The sequence below is a fragment of the Artemia sp. Qi Xiang Cuo genome, chromosome 1 (genome assembly GCF_049724085.1).
Source record: "Artemia sp. Qi Xiang Cuo chromosome 1, ASM4972408v1, whole genome shotgun sequence".
NCBI classification, from domain to species: domain Eukaryota; kingdom Metazoa; phylum Arthropoda; class Branchiopoda; order Anostraca; family Artemiidae; genus Artemia; species Artemia sp. Qi Xiang Cuo.
In genome coordinates, this window is record NC_142794.1 from 44,076,635 (window position 1) to 44,097,669 (window position 21,035).

At 34.5% G+C, this 21,035-nt stretch overlaps 1 protein-coding gene across 3 annotated transcripts in view; it reads right to left on the reverse strand.

The window, feature by feature from the left end:
* Positions 1 to 7,201: 7,201 nt before the first annotated feature.
* LOC148956357 (peroxisomal ATPase PEX1-like) overlaps positions 7,202 to 21,035 on the reverse strand; it is an 84,965-nt gene continuing 71,131 nt past the window's right edge. For all 3 annotated transcript variants that reach the window (XM_089095025.1, XM_089095030.1, XM_089095020.1), the window contains exons 14-18: positions 15,346 to 15,470; positions 14,747 to 14,936; positions 13,530 to 13,689; positions 11,832 to 11,922; positions 7,202 to 7,385 (exon numbers count right to left, since the gene is read on the reverse strand). In XM_089095025.1, coding sequence (XP_088951151.1) covers positions 7,319 to 7,385; positions 11,832 to 11,922; positions 13,530 to 13,689; positions 14,747 to 14,936; positions 15,346 to 15,470 — 633 coding nt within the window. In that variant the 3' untranslated portion in view covers positions 7,202 to 7,318. The remainder of the gene's footprint in view (positions 7,386 to 11,831; positions 11,923 to 13,529; positions 13,690 to 14,746; positions 14,937 to 15,345; positions 15,471 to 21,035) is intronic.

Sequence of the window (21,035 nt, forward strand, 5' to 3'; positions counted from 1 at the left end):
CAGAAATCCAAGAGGAAAGAGGCAAGCCCCAAGAAAATCATGAATAAATGAATTAATTTTGAGGTATATCAATGAAAAGAACCGTTTATACAAAATCAGAATGGAGTATCCCACAGAAATAAATACAATGCGTTTTAAAAATTATAAGTATTTGTTGGCAAGGCTTCTTAGAGAAAGTGAAAGAGTTTATTATGAAACTTAATTTCAAGTCTGATTCTACCCAGAAAACTTGGAGTTTGATTAAGAATAAAATTGGAAGAAATTAAAAGTTGTCATATCCTGAGCTATTATTTGATATAAATGGTGAAGAAGTTAGAGGATCTCAAGCTATTGCTGAGATGTTTAGTGATTATTTTACTGGTGTTGGACAATCTGTCGTTTCAGCAGAAATAGATTTTTCTTCTAGCAGGTCGCATAAACAATATTTTCCTCCCACTGAAGGTGCGAGCAAGTTCAATCCCCTGTTAGTTTTGCAGAATTCCAGAACGTTATCAAAAATATAAGAAAAATATAAATTCAGTGGGATATGATGAACTTTCAGCAAAGTTGCTAAAAAGTATTATCGGTGTGATTTTTGAACCACTTATTAATATTTTTAATTTACGAATCGTTTCAGGTATATTTCCTAGTAGACAGAAAATTGCCCAGAAAAATTCCAATACATAAAAAAGCGATAAACCTGATGTGAATAATTACCGTACTGTTGCAATTTTATCGCCATTATCTAAAGTGTTTGAAATTTTTTTTTACAAGAACGGATTTGTAATTATTTGGATGAAATAAGTTTTGACCAAATACCAGTTTTGATTTAGGGCAAGCAGGTCGACAGAACGCGCAGTTGCAACTCTTTTCATAGGCAACGCGCTAGCACTGCCTAAGAAAAGAACGATGTGGGCACAATGTGTTGTTTTATGGTTCTCCATACCCGGGCACTTCGTATCGAAGGAGTTGTCGTAGAAACTTCAAAAAGGGCTCATTGCCTCATTCAATTAGAAATTGAGAGAGGCTTGTTTCCTTTTTAATAGTCAAAAGTGATTCGAGGGCAACTAGTCCCCCCCCCACGCCCATCATTCCCCCAAACACATCCACTCAAACTTTTGAGATAGCAACTTTGTTCATCGGAGTTGATTTCCAGATAGAAAATATATTTTTGAGGATGACACTCCCCTAGAACCCACAGGACAAGGGTTTTAAGTTATGCCCTGGGGGCATGTAAAGTTTCTATAGAAAGCAATGTCGTAGAAACTTCAAAAAAGGATTATTGGTTTGGAAATGCAAAGGGCTAGTGCTCTTTTTAATAGTCGAAAGCGATTGGAGGGCAACTAGCCCCCCCCCCCACGCCCATCATTCTCCCAAATACATTCAATCAAAATTTTGAAATAGCCATTTTGTTCAGCGTAGCTGATTTCCTGATAGAAAATATGCTTTTGATGAGGACACTGCCCCTCAGCCCTCAGGGCAAGAGTTGTAAGTTGTTACCTGGTGTCATATAATGTTTTTATATAAAGCGTTGTCGTAAAAACTTCGAAACAGTCTCCTTCAATTTGAAATTCAAAGGACTAGTACCCTTTTTAATAGTCAAAAGTGATTGGAGAGCAACTAGCCCCCCCACGCCCATCATTCCCCCAAACACATCCAATCAAAATTTTGAGATAGCCATTTTATTCAGCGTAGTTGATTACCAGATAGAAAATATGTTTTTGAGGAGGACACTCCCCCGCATCCCTCAGGGTGAGGGTTTTGAGTTATGCCCTGGGGTATATAAGGTTTTTATATAAGGCGTTGTCGTAGAAACTTCAAAAAAGGCTCATTCGATTGGAAATTCAAAGGGCTAGTACCCTTTTTAATAGTCGAAAGTGATTGGAGGCCAACTAGCCCCCCCCCCACGCCCATCATACCCCCAAACACATCCAATCAAAACTTTGAGATAACCTTGTTTTGAGAAAAACTTTGTTTTTGAGGAGGATGCTCCCCCACAGCCCTCAGGGCAAGGATTATAAGTTATGCCCTGGGGGCATATAAGTTTTTTTTATTGAAATCTTTGTCGTAGAGACTTCAAAACAGGCTCATTCGATTGGAAATTCAATGGGCTAGTACCCTTTTTAATAGTCGAAAGTGATTGGAGGGCAACTAGCCCCCCCCACCCCCATCATTCCTCCAAACACATCCAATCAAAACTTTGAGATAACCATTTTCTTTGGCGTAGTTGTTTTCCAGATAGAAAATATGTTTTTGAGGAGGACACTCCCTCACAACCCTCAGGGCAAGGGTTTTAGGTTATGGCCAGGGGGCATATAAGGTTTTTATCGAAGGCGTTGTCGTAGAAACTTCAAAACAGGCTCATTGGATTGGAAATTCAAAGGGTTAGTACCCTTTTTAATAGTCGAAAGTGATTGGAGGGCAACTAGCCCGCCCACGCCCATCATTCCACCACACACATCCAATCAAAATTTTGAGATAGCCATTTTGTTCAGCAAACTTGATTTCCAGATAGAAAATATGTTTTTGAGGAGGACACTCCCCCACAACCTCAAACTTCAAACAGGCTCATTCGATTGGAAATTCAAAGAGCTAGTACCCTTTCTAATAGTCGAAAGTGATTGGAGGGCAACTAGCCCCCCCCCAAACCCTTCATTCCCCAAAACACAGCAAATCAAAATTTTGAGATAGCCATTTTGTTCAGCGTAGTTGATTTCCACATAGAAAATATATTTTTGAGGAGGACACTTCCACACATCCCTCAGGGCAAGGGTTTTAAGTTATGCCCTGGGGGTATATAAGGTTTTTATAGAAGGCTGTGTCGTAGAATCTTCAATAAAAGCTCATCCAATTGGAAATTCAAATGGCTAGTGCCCTTTTTAATAGTCAAAAGTGATTGGAGGGCAACTAGCCCCCCAACACCCATCATTCCCCCAAAAACATCCAATAAAAATTTTGAGATAGCCATTTTGTTCAGCATAGTTGATTTCCAGATAGAAAACAGGTTTTTGAGGAGGACGCTCCCCCACATCCATCAGGTCAAGGGTTTTAAGTTATGCCCTGGGGCACATAAGGTTTTTATAGAAGGCGTTGTCGTAGAAACTTCAAAAAAAGCTAATTCGATAGAAAAATGAAAGGTCGAGTCCCCTTTATTACATTTGACAATGATTAGAGGGCAAATAGCCCCCCCCTCCCACGCTCCTCATTCACCCAAACAGATCCAATCACAGTTTTGAGGTAGCCATTTTGTTCAGCGTAGTTGATTTCCAGATAGAAAATATGTTTTTGAGGAGGATGCTCCCCCACAGCCCTCAGGACAAGGATTAGAAGTTATGCCCTGGGGGCATATAAGGTTTTTATTGAAATCTTTGTCATAGACTTCAAAAAAAGCTAATTCGATTTGAAATTCAAAGGACTAGTGCCCTTTTTAATAGTCGAAAGTGATTTGAGGGCAACTAACCCCCTTCTCACCCCCAGCATTCCCCCAAACACATCCAATAAAAATTTTGAGATAGCCATTTTGTTCAGCGTAGTTGATTTCCAGATAGAAAATATGTTTTTGAGGAGGAGACTCCCCCGCAACCCTCAGGGCAAGGGTTGTAAGTTATGCCCTTGGGCCAAATAAAGTTATTATAGAAAGCTTTGTCATACAAAATTCAAAAAGGGCTCATTAGATTTGAAATGCAAAGGGCTAGTACCCTTTTTAATAGTCGAAAGTGATTAGTGATATTTTTGTTGTTGTTGTTGTTTAGACCAGGGCACTTCGTATGGAAGGAGTTGTCGTGGGAACTTCGAAAAGGGCTCATTCGATTGATTGGGCTGATGCCCTTTTAATAGTCGAAAGTGATTGGAGGGCAACTAATCCCCCTTCCACTCCCACCCTCTCACGGCCACCCTCCCATTTGTCCATTATGTTTAAAAACTAAATGTTGCCTTAAGATTAAATCAAAATGCACTGTGATAATGCTAATTCCCAATAAGACATCTCAGCAATATCCCACTATCGAATGAGAGTAATCTACCTAATTTGCAATAGCTCCTGCTGTGGCAATTTAACCAGATCAAAATAGTATAAGTGCACTCCGCCTGTTAAATAAAGTAAACAGATTTTTTTTCAGCTGCCATTAATTTCTCTATTTCAGGTCCCCTTGAGGAGGTATGAAACTAAATTAAATAGCTCTTTTTGTGTCCAGATTTAAAAAAGGGTGCATGTTGTTAAAAATTGCTGAAAATTTTTCTCCAGCATACAGATAGCAGGCCAAACTGTAAAGTCTTAAAAAACAAAAAGATTTAAAGTATTATTTTCTTTTTCACTGAAAAGACTATGTCAATATAAAACTAACATAAATTAATTAAAAAAACTTTTTCCACAAAATAATTTTTTCAAAGAAAAGTAAAGAACTACATTAAACAAAAAAGACCAAAAATAAAATCAAATAATCTACCAAGCGTGAAACAAATAAATGAAACCCAAAACGAACAGAAATTACAATAAATAACCGAGTCAAACTCAAAACGAGCAAAAATTAACATAAGTTGGGCGCAAAGCCCCTATGCTTTCCCAAGGCCAGAGCATAATTTGCACTATACTGAAAAAAATATATATGTTTTTACTTTTATAGCTATAATAAATCAAATAATATTAACATTTCGATTACTAAATATCAGTGTATGTATATTAAACTGATAATTTACATTTATTTGTATTTTTTTCAGTAAAGTGCAAATTGTGTTTACCTGAGAGATTTCTTTTCAGGAGCTTCAGGCTGGTGAGCATAAAATCCGTAGTATCCGATCATATTGTTACTTAGGAGTTTCTGTTGAACCCCTTTTGGCATTTCAAAATCATGTTGACCATTTAAGGGTAAAACTTGCTCAAAATATTTGGTCGACGTATTGTGTGAAAAATATTTTTCCATTAAAACCAATTTACCACTTCTTATTTACTTTTTATTTGAATTACTGGTCATTTGTTTCCCAAAATACCTGTAATTTCCAACAAATTTAAGGAGAATGCCAAAACTTTAATTGTTTCATCTAGTTTTTCTCTAAAGAAGGAAATACTAAAGATTGTTTACTGATCATTGATGATAACATTATATTTTCCTGTGTGTACGTGTTTTTTGGTGTCCCCGTGTTGGGATCACCTCCCACGCCCTTCCAGCCCAGTATTTCTTAAGTTCTTTGTTTTTTTTGTACTGTCTTTGCTATTATTATGATGATAAGTAATATTTCTTTTATATGTCGTACATCGTGTTTACCTCAACTTTACGAGCTCTGCTCTATTTTGGTGCTCTATTTTGGGGTTAATGTTTTTTTGCATCTTTATATGAATTAAATAAACAAATAAAAAAAGAAATAAAATAAAAAACAATAAGATAGATTTTGACCGTTCAGAACGTTTCTTCTAGTTGGAAAAACTTACCAATGCAGATGCAATTTTTGAGGCTAATACGAGGTAGACGATTTTTCAGGTTTACTTTGAGTTAACCCCTATGATGCTCTCAGATAAAAACTTTCATCATTGAAGCTCGATTTGTCCATAAGGTGGAATCCCACCTTTAGCATAATTCAGAGCATATTTCAGCATAAAACTCTTCTATGTGTTTAAGCACAGACACAATATACATACATACATATAAATATTTTAAATGCCCTTACATTAGAATCAGCGCCTTTGTAAAATTATGTTTTTTGTTATTTGACCGTTAACTTTTGCCTTGGCTTGTCTTTTGTCATTATGAAAAACATAAGGCCGTACCTTTGTTGTTTTTTAGCAGAGGCTGATGTAGCATCAGGATCTTGGATAACGTCCTTATAAACTCACATGTCGTTATTTATTGCTATTTCATCACTTAGAGCTTTTATAAAACGATGAACGTCGACTTTTACCCCAGCTTGTCTTTTGTCATTATGATACACATATAACCGCAACTAATTTTGTAACAAAGGCATAGTAAGCATTGATGACTTTATCCATGTCACAATTCCAAACCCATTTATCATAACTATCATTTTCAATTTTGGCAAGTTTCTTCCGCTGTCGCTTTTCTGGTAACGCCATTTTCTTTGTTCTTCATTTTGGATTTTCATTAATTCAGACAATTTGCCAATGCCCTTTGCTTTAGCTGCCTTTATTGGTCTAGACTTATATGAAGGTGCAGGTTGTAGATTCATTAATTGTTTAGGTGGTGGGACAAAATTTATTTTTCATCTAACTAATCATCATTTATAGAACTTATACTTTTTTGTTTTTTGGGTCTTGTCTCATTTGATAGTCCTAGTTGTTGATTTTCACCCGTTGTGAATTTAATCTGTATGATTACTTCAGGATAACCAAATATGTGGATTTAAACTGAGGAGTGACTTTAGGAAGCTAGGGCATGAGGCTATACTGAGATATCAGAGAGGTTGTATGCCATTCAAGGTCTTCCGACACTACTTCAGATATTGCTCAGTTTCCTGGTGAGCGAAGCACAAACCTTGACAGGTACCATTGGCACTTCACTAGACTCTTAAATGACAAACTTGTGAATAGATGTTTTCTTTCTTCACAGTGCCAAACAGCTCCTTTCAGATTGGTCAGAATTTCCACGAGTGGTCCTACCAGCCAGAGTTCAAGTAACTTTCTTGGCTTTTATAAGTATATCAGGATTGTAATATTTTACTGCTTGCGAGATAATATCTGCAGTTGGATTTTCCGCAGTATTCGCACGATAAACGAAATTCCTAACAGGATTATAGAACATTTCTATCTCTCTCGAATCAGTTCTAATCTCATCCGCGAAAACAGAAGAGTATCCAAAGATCACAGTCGAGGAGGGGAGAGGAAGAGTTGTCTGAGGAGGCATAGTCCAATCAGAATATTCGGGGGATGGGGCACAGCTTCATGTAACATAAACAACATGAACTGTAACGATCGATGTTCACCCGTTTCTGATTTATTCTCCAAAATAAAGTTGGTAATAAATAAACTAATTGTTATATTTTTAAATTAAATTTTCATTTCAAGTGAAAGTGTTTCTTTATGCTGCGGTAAGGACTTTACCCAGGAAACAAAAAACTTTTGGCTCATTGATTTCTTTATTTTCGCCCCTACTTACCTTCTTATAGGATTTTTTGTTCTATTTTTTTTGTTTCTGCATTCTATGTTAATTAGTAAATTTATTTTAGGGATTAAACTAAATAAATAACTAGCTACGACCTTGAATGCAACGTGGTCGAAAAAGAATATATATATAATATATATATATATTACTCCTTTCAATACAAAACGTGAAATTTGCTCATGAATTTCGAGCTCCAGTGTTGAGGAAGCCATATTAACAGACCTCTCATCTTATGCCAGAGTCACACTTTGATCAATTTTAGTAGGAAGTCCCCGTCTCTCAAACAATCCTTCTTGCCTGGAAAAAATTGTCAAACATAAGTGTTATTCTCGTGGACACACAATCAAGACCTTATAACAAGAATAACAATAACAACTTTTTGCATACAGACCAATGGTTCGCGTAGCACAGGTACCGATCTCCTGATTCTCTACCTTCGGTCGGAAGTGCTATGCTGAATTGGGGCATATCATCCAACCCTTCCCCTGTATTTCCTCCATATTTCTCCTGGTACCCATTTTGAGCCGGGTCAACTCTGGCACAGGTTAAGGAGTCCCTTCGCAGACCCTCAACCGAAACCAAATAACAAGAGCCACAAGGACTCAAACACCAGCCACAAAAAACAAAGGATTGCAAGTCCAGAGTGTCAGTTAGTTGGCTGGGACGAATATATATATATATATATATATATATATATATATATATATATATATATATATATATATATATATATATATATATATATATATATATATATATATATATATATATATATATATATATATATATATATATATATATATATATATATATATAACAAGAACAGTTGCATATCATGCCCAATTTAAAATATGGCACTTCGAATTATAACACAGAAGCAATTAGCTTGCAAAGGAAGGTCGTTTTCAAATCTAATACAATTTTGGTGACAAAGTAGTTGGTACATTTTCCTCAGAATTTCTGCGAGATTCTAGTTGCTAATTTATGGCTTTTTGCTATGCTTAAATGAAATAAAATTAAAAATTCTTTCCTCTTTCCCGTTCACATTTTTAGAAAATTCAAGATAATCTCATTTAGGAATTACATGAAAAAACAAAACAAAGATACACATGAGAGAAAAACGTTTAGCATATAATCCAAACGTCAAAATCTGCGTCAAAGTAAACTGCCCCTCCTAGACCTCAGTTTCCCTACCTCCCCAGACCCCCCCCCCCCCCAACTGAAATTTAGTTTCTCTCCAAAAATCTTATCAGAACTAAGATAAGCGAGCATAATTCAAGCATCCACAGTAACCGGTCAGTTTCCTTTAGTATATCTTTACCTTTTTTGTTACTGTATGGCTCATTTTTTAGCAACATTCAGCAACACATGCCAAAAATAGGGGAAATGCGATATTAATGGGTATTTTTGAAAATCTAGAAGGGCCATGGACCATTGGCATCTCCTAATTTTGCCAATGCTTATTAATCTATCTATTCAAGAATATCATCCCTAGAAAAATGCTCTAATTAGTTTTCATCCTTTTACCCTTGTATAGATAGACCCCGTAGACTACCCCCTTTTTTTAGAATTTTCAATGGAAAAAAATATTGCAATTTTGTTTCCCCTAGATATTGAAACATTTATTTTGACCCCCCCCCCCCACGTAAATTCTCTTGAAATTACGCCCCTATCCAAATGGAATAAAAACTAAATTGTTTTATGTATTACGTGATTATTAGAAAATAAGTTACAAGTGTAGTTGCCAATACACGACTTTATTGCTTCAAAAATTCCAACAATAATTTACTTAAAGATTATAAATGAAAAGAAGAAGTGCTATCTATTAAAACGAGTAGCCTAAAAAAAAAAAAAAAAAAAAAAAAAAAAAAAAAAAAAAAAAAAATATATATATATATATATATAGCAAAACCCATAAAGGATTCCATAATCGTACAATATGCAAAATACTAGGATTTCATGTGAAAACTTGATATTCTGCTGGTGCTAAGGAAAATATTCATCAGCTGATTTGGAAATTAGATTTATTCTTTTAGACCAAGATCACATCAAAACTTATGCAAGTACTACGGTTATAAACTATGTGCATGTACAATACGAAAAATAATTCCCCTTTTCTTAAACCAAGCATCTTACTTTTCTATTAGCTCTCCCTGAAAAACCTAATTTATTCACATTTGTTAGAAATATCTGGTTGAACTCTATAGCAAGTGTAGACACGCAAAGAAATGATGTCTATCAAAGACTAAATAAATCATGTATAAATTAAATTTCAAGAGCTTTGTATTCTACCAAAAGCTCATGTAAACAAGAAACCAAACGCTCCATATACTCCAAAAAATCCAACACTCCAACACTTCAAACACTCCATATACAGATGCTGTAAACCCTAAAAAAACTTTTGACTAAAACTCCTATCAACTGAAAAAGATTGCAATATGTTGCAATTTTCGGAATATAAAGAAAATATACTTGTTGTGCATTTTGCAAAATTTCAAATTACAGCTTCAAGCCACCTATGCTCCTAGAAACCAAGAAAAAAAAGTCTAGGGCAAATTTGCTTAGTTTATGTACAGCCATGAATCATTGGAAAAACAAGAAGAAAAACCATCTCGATAAGAAACTAAGAAATTAATAAAAGCTATAAATGTCAATAAGATCATTTTAAATATAATCTTAACAGTCAAATATTTTTTGTGACACATGTTTTCTTTTTTTCTATCATATTCTAGATTGTTGTATACTATTTTTCATACTATAAACTCAAAGTCAGTTTCCACAAGAATTCAGACTTAGTAAAATAGCTGAACTAACTGATTAATCTTATTTGGAGGATATTACCACGTGATCTTTTCTCTTAGGATCTATGATGTAGTTTTTCTTTTCTTTCGTAACATTTACGTCGGTTCCTAAACATTCTACTCAAGTCTATTACATTCGTTTGTTTCTTTTCTTTTTCCTCTCTTTTCTTATTTTCTTTTCTTTCTTTACATTTATGTCGGTTTCTGAGCTTTGTATTCTAGTCTATTACATTCACAGTGGAGAAAATGTTACCCAAAAGTACTCCCCTCCCGACTATATCTGTCGAAATGGCTTCTGATCCATAAAGAACGAGTTATATCCACAAAATTACAGAAAATGCATAAATACACCCTAAGTACAGCGATAGTAACTATTAGACGATTAGACCGTAGCGAAGGTTGGACTGTTCATTGACATTTAGACAAAAACTGAGTATTTTATCATTTGAATAATAAAAAAGCTACTACTACTAATTCTTGGGTTTACGTGATAGTTAGATGGTAGGCCCTCTAATCAAGAGATAATAAAAAGTAAACTTAGCAAACTAATACTTTCAGAGATGCTTTCAAGGTAGAAAGTTCTATTGAAATGGGCCAGTCTTCAACAGAAAACGGTCAAACTTGACGCTTATTTGATTTCATTCCCTGTAATAATTATACTGGCATTACATATCCTTAGACCGCTAACCGAATAGTTAGCTTGGGTGCCACGGTATGTTTATGAGATATATTACATACTACATTTCGGTGAGAGCAAGATAATTTCTTCTTTAAAAACAACTTCGAACTCTTAGACAAAGAACAAAATGGCATATATGTGATTTTTAGCTATAACAAAGCTCACCACGTATATAAAAAGTAACGGAATTTCATTTGCTCTTTTTTTAAACATTTAAATTATGAATTATTTTTATGATTTGCAATTTAATCAAAAAGCAGAATTCTGCAACCAAAAGCAGAGCTTTGCAGTAATATGATCTTTGTTAAGTTATTTCCAACCTTCAAGTATTGTATTTTTTTTTAGTATATTAAACAACATTAACTAACATTTGCAATAGAGGGGGCCCAACAAGACGTTGGCCAGGGAGGGAGTTCACAAGAAGGGTGTTGGTCAAAAGATCTGAAAAGTCAATATTTAGCTACTTACATATTCCGAAGCATTCTACATTGAAAATTTATTTTCAAAATATATCCTTTTAATGGATAAATTAGGTTACGCTATGGTTTCATTAATCCTACCATGTAAAAACTTTGCTCATTTTGCCACGAAAGCTAACATTTTTAAAAAATTCACCGGGGCTTTCTTTCAGAAATGGAAAAAATGTATCTTTGAGTCTAGGGCAGGGGCCAAATTTATCATTTTTTTCAATTTATCCAATGAAAATACCAAAAAAGACCTTTTTTAATGAAAATACCCACCCCCCTAAAAGAAAGTATTTTCTAAATTAAGGGAGAGGTGGCAAAAGATATAGGGAGAGGCATAAGCCCCGTTCCCCCAATTGACACTACACAGATAGAATGAACTTAAACAAAAAAACAGATGCTTTTTTTTCATAGAGCTACAATAGAAACGAAAAATTTTCTTTTCTGTTTACTTTTACTTGAGGACAAGGAATGAGGGGTCCAAAAATTTGCAAGCATGGAGTAAATTTTGAATCTCTTTTTATCCTTATTAGTTCATTTAACTTGATTGAAGTTATTAAAAATCCTTGACTTCTAATGTCTGCTTAATTTTGTCTTAAAGAGGTTTGTTATTCTTATCAGTCCAACACATTTTACCTATTTTTTCATAAGAACTTATTGCTGGAAATTTGATATCACTACTAATTAAAATTAAATTCTGTCCTATGGGATGACATTTTAGGCAGAAACGGAATTACCCAAAAAGATCTTTTGCTCAAGTTATATTTATGCAGTATAAAATATATAGTGGAACACTTACAATCTGAGAAAATTATGAACCTCTTCCTGAGAGACAGAAGGTTTCGATGATTGTAAAACTTCCATCCAATGTTGTAGAAAGATTTTTCCATCTGAATCAAAAGTAAAGAGCAATTAATGAGAAAAAAAATAAGGCACAAAAACGATTGCAAAGGTAACTAAAATGTGGGACAAAGAGAGAGGACGAAAAAGAGAGAGAGAGAGAGAGAGAGAGAGAGAGAGAGAGAGAGAGGGAGAGAGAGAGAGAGAGAGAGAGAGAGAGAGAGAGAGAGAGAGAGAGAGAGAGAAATCCTACAGCTAGACCGTACAACAAATTTCAAGAAGTTTTAGAAGGAAGATTTTTTAAAATTTAGGAATGACTTGAGCGAGAAAACATACAAGAACCAAAATAAGGAACAGAAGGGACGTTCTTCATAGAGACAATTGAGAAGTGGCACGCAGAGTTTATCGTTAATCTATAGGTAGTTAATGTCTCGAAGACCAGGAAATATTTGGGGGTTCTATCCAGGGAATACTCTCCACTCTTTGACATACTCTTTGACATAAATACTCGTGGTTGCATCAATCATTAGCTAACATAACTAGAGTTCTTCTCTTTGAGACATGAAGCATAACCTGAGACATGATTAAAGTTTCTTTCTGGAAGAGGAAGGGAGGGTACAAGCAGGGACGTCCCGAAGGGGGTAGGGGTGCACAGCCCCCCAACTTTTTTGACATCTGGTAAAATTTTCGCCGAAGGCAAAAATTTTGCAAAATCGGCCAAAATTTAGCAAAATTCTTGATTTCTGCAGAGAATTCGGCATAAATCAGGTAGTGATTCGGTAAAATTGACGAAGATCGCCCCCTTCCCAATAAATGAGCCTCGGGACGCCCCTGGGTACAAGAGCAATGTATTGTTACAGGGTATGGCAAAGAGCATGGGTAACATATAAGAGTGGAAACTGGCACAATTGTCGACAAAAAAAACCCATCAGTGCCACCTAGAGTTTGGCGACACTTGGCATTTTTTCAAGCTTTGTAATCGTTTTTCTGTCAACAATTGAGATTAGACACTTAATACTACACTAATTTTAACAACTACAAAAATTCAGTCAATTATTCTTATTATTACTCGGGAAAAAATGCCAAGTGTTGCACACCGCTAGATGGCGTTTTCTGTCAACACCAACACCAATTCCCCCTCCTTGTAAGTTATTCATACTCTTTGGGGTATGGGACAATCATACAGATTTTAAGTCTTAGAAGGGGGTAGTCCCTGGTACTATCTCAAATAGCATCCCTCTTCATCAAACTTTAAAGGTAGGGGAAATTTGTTAGATTAATAAACAATAGACATTTGCACGATTTTCATAACAAATTATTTATAAACAAATACTTAGTTCTCACGGAGTCTTAAATCTGGAATTGCAATCTGCAGCATGCTTAATAAGTGGGGAAATACTGTCCGTTTTCGTGAGATCACATCCTTGCGCTTAGAATTTTTGCATAAATCAGAATTCATTCTTGTCACCTTCAATCGTAACCGTCTTGTGAAATATGCGCAAACCTGAAGATATTCCGCGTTATATATGACAAAAAAAATTTATAAAGTTTGCATGGATTACATATTTTTTTCACCAACTTGAGTCTTTTAACTTAAAACTTCAGGTCTTTTAAAGCTCTACGATTTTGGTCCGTTTGGAATATCTAGAAAGTTTACCGTCATTAGATTCTAGCGTTAAAAGCTGGACATCATAAACAAGTCCTTTCAAATCAGCACCAGAAAAACCATCTGTTAAACTTGCAACGTCTGATAAATAACCAGGATTATCCAATTCAAGACTTCTAGTTAAAATATGGAGGATCTCTAGGCGCTCTTCCTAAAAAAGGTAAAATAGGAAAAAGAAGTAATCATGAGTAATTAGATTTCTAAACCAGACCAGAACTAGTTTAACCCCCTCCTCCCTCCGACCCTTCTGAAGTCCCTAAACACAAAGAATAGCTACAAATAGCTCCAATGAAAACAGACGCTGTATAACAATGAATACAATTCCATGAAGAATTAAACTGTGATGGGTAATGAATATAACAAAGCTGACCAATACCCCCTCCCCTACCAAGTTTATTATATTTACATAAATATTGCACAATTTATATTTCCCATGTATTTTGTCTTCCTTAAGGAAGGATAAAGATTTTGTGACCATTTTTTCTGAAGGCAGTCATTGGTTTCTTATCAAGAAAATAATGGGGAAAGAGGTAAGCAAATGTGCTTTATTAATAAATACCGAGACTGTGCTCTGAACTCTATTTAATACTGATTTGTTGATGTAGTTTAGTCTCTTTAAGCAATAACACAAGATAGAGTAGAAAGACATAGTTATTATCTCTTCTTTCATCTTTTAGGGGCAAGAATTTTGATAGCAATAGAGAACGTTTGTGCTTTTGAATAACTCCTGTTTAAACAATTACTATTTGACTTTGTATTGGTAACTAGATTCTTTATAGTTTGATCATTGCCCTTCAGTGAGTTATCTTTCCAAGAAGACCGTTTAAGTTGGGCAAAAGACCACGAGCAATCTTTCCTTATTCTCAGGAAATAGTAGAGATCCTTTGATAGAAGGTTATTTGAAAATGGCTTCCCTCTCTTGAAAATGGCTTCCCGTTCTTGAAATGGCCTCCCTCTTTTACCTTTAAAGGCATTTTAAAATGGTACATCTTTGCGCAACCGAACCCCTATCGAACCTTGATTTAAGAATCAAAAGATAAAATACAAATAAGCCCAGCATTTGTTTTTTAATGATAAAAAGACGTTGTGTTACAAGAAAAACTCTCCTGAAAATTCCAACAGTGATGTTAGATAGAAAATACACATTTAGCAGAAATATGCATTTAAAAATCAAAAAAACTAAAATATAAGAAAGAGCAAATGAAGACCTTGTCTGGTAGTGGACAATATAAAGAAACATCTATTCTCCCAGGACGTAGCAAGGCTGGGTCAATCATATCTGGTCGTGAGCTTGCGGCTAAAACCCAAACTCCTTTACTTGGTCCCTCAACGCCATCTAGCTCCGTGAGCAATTGATTTACCACTCTGTCCGTAACACCTGTGCTGTCATGACCCCGCCTATAGAAATAGAAAACTGTAAATGGATAAATTCAAAATATATTTAAGGAGATTTACAATTTTTTATGATTGTCCATACTAATAAATATATCAAACAGAATAAAAATCCCGTCCCTTGAACGAAAGAAAGACAAAAAAAAAAAAAAAAAAAAAAAAAAAAAAAAAAAAAAAAAAAAATCAAGGAAAAATCCATAATAAAATTGCTGAAATAAAATGCCATTTATGGTTTTATAATTAAAAATGGCACAGTGGACAGCGTTACTAAGCCGAAAGAACACCTTAGAGAATACTTACTATCCTAGTAATTGAAGAATCAACTTTGAAAATAAACGTTGTGTCAGAATGACGCTAGAGTTTTAAAACAACGAATAATGCTAGCTAACGAACATCATACGATATATCTACTTACCTTGGTGCTAAACTGTCAAATTCATCGAAGAAAAGAATACAGGGGCTAGCTTGTCTAGCCTGCTTGAAACTGTCTCTGACATTTTGTTCACTTGAGCCAATGTATTTAGAAAGTAGTTCTGGTCCCTGAAACAAAATAGGAGCTCCTTATTTACAAGGTCAAACAAAATGTACATAGATCCTAGTCCATATTATATAATATATCTAGCGCAAACATGTCCCGTCCCAATCGTGGCAATATTACCGTTTATACAGACCTACAAAAAAATGTGATCTTCAAATACAAGTAAAGCTCAATTAAGGACGCTATGGGCACAACAACTCATTTTAAAAATGGTTGGAGACGCGTCCTTTAGTCTCAGGACAAAAAACTATATCACACAGGCTCATTAACATGTCCATAAACTGGGTCAGGAGAGAGAGGGGGAGGGAAAAAACCACACAAAAATAAGAGCCTCGTAACTGCATAGCAATTTACGAGCTGAGATTCATATTAAATTATTACAATAAACAAGTTTTGACATTTTACTCAAATGACAAAAATACGACACTTTCCTTTTCTGTAGCAGGTAAGAATCTTGAACAGTTAAACAACGTGCATATTTTTTCACCTTTGCACACTTCCTTTTAAACGCTTCGTTTACCTCTTATTTTATTTCTCAGACCATTTAATAGGTTTAAAAGCAATGCTGAAGAAAATGTAATTAGAAATAGGCGATTTAAAAAGAAGGTAAAGAAAGAATGGTCAAAGATAGAATAAGAGAGCACAGAGGGGGGGGGAGAGGAGGAGTAGAGCTTCCTATCATAGATGCAATACAACTTTGCGAAGAATGTTTTCTTCAATAAATCACGGCAGAAGATTTAACTGATCACAACATTTGACCTTTGGTATATGCTTGCTAAATCTTAGTAGCAATAGCCAACATTTCAATAGGAACTTGCAAGTGATCTCCAGCTTTCTTTTCATGCGAAGTATGCAACCGAGATTAGTTATTTTGCATAAATCTATTGTCAAAAATAACATACTATTGTGGATAATTCCGGATAGTAATTTTTATAACTACTAATTGAAGGAAAATTTTCAGAAATATTTGAAGAGAGAGAGAGAGAGAGAGAGAGAGAGAGAGAGAGAGAGAGAGAGAGAGAGAGAGAGAGAGAGAGAGAGAGAGAGAGAGAGAGAGAGAGAGAGAGAGAGAGAGAGAGAGAGAGAGAGAGAGAGAGAGAGAGAGAGAGAGAGCGAGAGAGAGAGAGGGAAATATAAATGAATATAGGGAGGGGGGATTGTATTTAAACTGAAATTTTAGTTAAAGCCAAAGAACGTGAGAAACAGACAAAGGAGAATACTCAAGCACTTTAAAATGGATTTAATAAATTGAAAACAACTAGCACCTCCAAAAGGGCAACATTATCCAGCAAAACTAGGAGCATTAAATTTGTTTTTATATAAAAAGAACAAGATTAAATTTATATAAGATCCAAGAATATTTGGAACTAACCGGAAATTTTTGGAAACATAATATGTAATTTTGATTTATACATTTTTAGATAAAATAGACAGGAGTACCGGCAGGTTCAAGGGGAGGGGGCTATCCCCTAACCCAAGTTTTTTCTCGCACCCTTTTATTCATCGGGCTTTATACGTTTTTATCGATATTATTTTGTGCTCAGCGTCCCCCACGGTTTGCACCGTGGGTGACGGTGCAAACCGGTGAATTAAACGGGTGCACCGTTTAATTCCTAATTCTGGAGAGAATATAGGGAGGAAAAGCAACGGTCACCCATGCCAGAAGGTGCAAAAGATCGAGGGTCACGGGCGTCACCAGAAAAGACCTTCCAAAAGGGACATGGATGTCCCTATTTTCCAGCGAGGCTATAACTCGAAAGGTTCTTTTCCCCTGGAGTGGATTTTATACCATTTTTTCTGATCATTGCAAAAAATTTCATTTTTAGCACATTTTTGACCTGTCTGTGAACAGTGACAGATTAATTCGAAAATAAACTTCCACCAAGAGGTTAGCTTTAAATGTGGTCTTTTTGTCTTAAGCTCTAATGTGGCCTTTTCGTAATTAATTAAAAAATTACTATTATTCTCCATGACCACACTGCCTTTTCTATGACGAAAACAATGAGAATTCCAAATAGGGATAGGTCCTTTTATTAGACAGTGAAACGAAAATATAAAATAAAGACTCTAAATATTTCGATGACACAGTCGGTCATCATCATCAGTAGTGTTACTCTACTGATGATGATGACCGACTGTGTCATCGAAATATTTCGTCTTTGTTTTATATTTTCGTTTCACTGTCTAATAAAAGGACCTATCCCTATTTGGAATTCTTATTGTTTTCGTAATTAAAAAAACTTTTTCAACAAAATAAGTTCTTTAAAAAAAGTAAAGAAATCCATCATAAAGAAAGAAAAACGAGCAAAAGTGGTGTTTTTAAAGGCCAATTGAAAATACTGAAAAAACACAACAAAGCGAATATTTCGAGAGGACAAACGCCTCTTCTTCAGCGCGAAACGAAATAATGTATCCAAGGAAAATGCCGAAGAGAAAAACAACAAAAAACAAACGCGGAAAGTCAATGCGAATAGAACCAAAAAACCAAAAACATAAAAGATGAATAAAATTCAATAAAAGCCGAAAATTATAAGAATTAAAACCAAATACCTAACAATCTTATGAACTGCCATCGACGGATACTAGCGAACAACTGAGGAATAAAAGAAAAAAAGAACAATTCATTAACTCAAAAACAAAACGAACCAGCAATTAAACAAGTTGGAGAACTATGTCATCTGATTTCGGATTTTAATTATTGCAAAAGAACTCCATATTGCAAAAGAACTCCATTACGCCAAAATGAACAAAAATATAATCAATAATCTACCAAGAATACAACTACCACAAATTAGTATCAATAAATAAATGAAACCCAAAACCAACCGAAATTAAAATAAATAAGAGTCAATCTCAAAACGAGTAGAAATTAACACGAGTAGGGTTCTAAACCCCAAGCTTTATAAAAGCCATAATATAATTTTTACTTTACTGAAAAACATTCAAATGAATTTACCGAATAAAATCTGTATTGTTATTTAATATATATATGCTGATATTTACTCCTTATAATCTTAATTGATTTTTGGTTTCTTAAAGTTAGAAAAGTGAAAACATTTAAAAGAATTTTTCTCAGTAAAGTACAAATTATATTCTGGCCTTTAAAAAGCTTGGGGTTTATAACCCTACCCATATTAATTTCTGCTCGTTTGAGTTTGACTCTTATTTATTTTAATTTCTGTTTTGTTTTGGGTTTCATTTATTTATTGATATTGATTTGCGGTAGTTGTATTCTTGGCAGATTATTTGATACTATTTTTGTTCATTTTTGTTTAACGGAATTCTTTACTTTAAAAAAAAATTTTTTTGTTGAAAAAGTTTTTTTTAATCAATTAATTAAAAAAACTTTCCGAAAAATAAGTTTTTCAAAAAAAAGTAAAGGCCATTTTAAACTTAAGCTCAGCAGATACAAATAAATATTAAAATTCAAACACAAAACGGCCAGAAATAACTAAACAACGAAAGAAATCCAAAACGAACAGAAATTAAATAAACAATAATAGCCAAAAACATACAGGAAGTAATGAAATAGGATAAATGAATAAATAGGTCTTAAAGCGAGTAATGCTTAGATTGAATATGACAATCAAGATTAAAACGAAAAAAAAATATTTTGATGTTGAAGTATTAATGAAACTTTAAACAAACGGAAATTAAATAAACAGTACATGCAAACAAACATACAATATATATATACGTAAAAGAAAAAATAAATCTTAAAACAAGTGAAGAAGGAATTGAACCTTCAAATCAAGCTTGAAACGAACAAAAATCATTACAAACAAGAGTTCGGGTATCGCCTCCTTCTCTCACTGTAAAATTCTAAAACCTACTGCGTCATTGGCGCTTTACTGAAAACTAATTTTATTACAAATATTTTCTTTTGTACTTAGTATTGAAAATAAACATTACAATTATAATAAATTTTGGACTGATGAGCTTTCAGCATTTAATATCATTATACATCAAATATTCAGTTTAATTTATTAGTTCTTTCTAAAGTTGTTCAAGACGAATGTAGTTTCACTACAAACAAGAGTTTGGATACTGCCCCCTTTCTTAACTGTAAATATAAGCCAAAAGCATACTGCGTCATTGGCGCTTCACTGAAAACGAATTATATAACAAATATTTTATTTTCCAGTTCTTACAGCATTGAAAATAAAAACAAAATTAAGAGTGAAATAAATTCTTGAACTGATAGTTATTTCAACAACTAATATCATTATATATCAAATATTAGATTTGATGTTGTTTATACTTTCCAAGACTGTTCAAGACGTATATAGTTTTCAGTAAAGTGCAAATGATGCAGTAAGGTTTAGACTTTTACAGTGAGAGAAGGAGGCGATACCCAAACTCTTGTTTGTAGTGATTTTTGTTCGTTTTAAGCTTGATTTTCATATTCAATCTAAGCAATACTCGCTTTGAGATCTATTTATTCATTTATATTATTACTTGTTGTATGCTTTTTCCTATGATTGTTAATTTAATTTTTGTTCGTTTTGGTTTTCATTTATTCTTTAATAATAATTTCTGGTCGTTTTGAGTTTGAATTTTAAGTTTAAAATGATCTTTACTTTTCTTTGAAGAACTTATTTTTCGGGAAGTTTTCTTTTAATTAATTTTTGTTCGTTTTTTATTGCAAAGAGTTTCAAGTTTTAAAAGTTCCTTATTTCAAAACCAATGCCCCCAGGGCATAACTTACAACGCCTACCCTCGAGCCCTGGGGGGCTGTGTCGACACCGGAGTTTTTGTTATCTGAACTTTGAACTATTTTTAACAAAATGACTATCTCAAAAATTTTATCTAATGCATTTAGGGCATGGAGAGGGGGAGGGGGGGGGGCTAGTTGCCCTCCAATCTCTTTTGACTCTTAAAAAGTGAACGAGGACTTTCAATTTACAATAAAATGAACCCTCTGCGAAGTTTATACAAGCATTCCTTCCATAAAAAAACGATATATGCCCCCAGAGTATTACTTACAACGCCTGCCTCCGGGCCATGGGGGGGGGGGGTTTCGTCGACACAGAAGTTTTTCTTGTCTGACCTTTGAATTATTTTTAATGAAATGGCTATTTTAAAAACTTTATCGGATAGGCTTGGGGAAAAAAGGGTGTGTGGGGGGGGGATAGTTGCCCTCGGATATCTTTTGACTCTTAAAAAGTTAACTTGAACTTTCAATTTACAATCAAATGAGCCCTCTCTGAAGTTTATACAAGCATCCCTTTTATAGGACCCATATATACTTCGAGAACAGCTCTTATCGTGCTTACCCCCTGGGCCTTGTAGGATGTTGTGTTAACGATGGAGTTTTCGTTCTCTAAATTTTGAACAATTTTGTGAAAAATGATTATGCCACAATTGTAGAGGAAGGGTTTGGGGAGAAAGGGCATGGACTCTTAAAAAGTTTAAATCTCTTGACTCTTAAAAAGTGACTAGAACTTTCAATTTCCAATCAAATGAGCCCTATATGAATTTTATACGAGGGTCCCTTTCATAAGAACCATGCATGCACTTAGGGCATAACTTAAAACGCCTTCTTCCGGGCCCTGGGGGGTTGTATT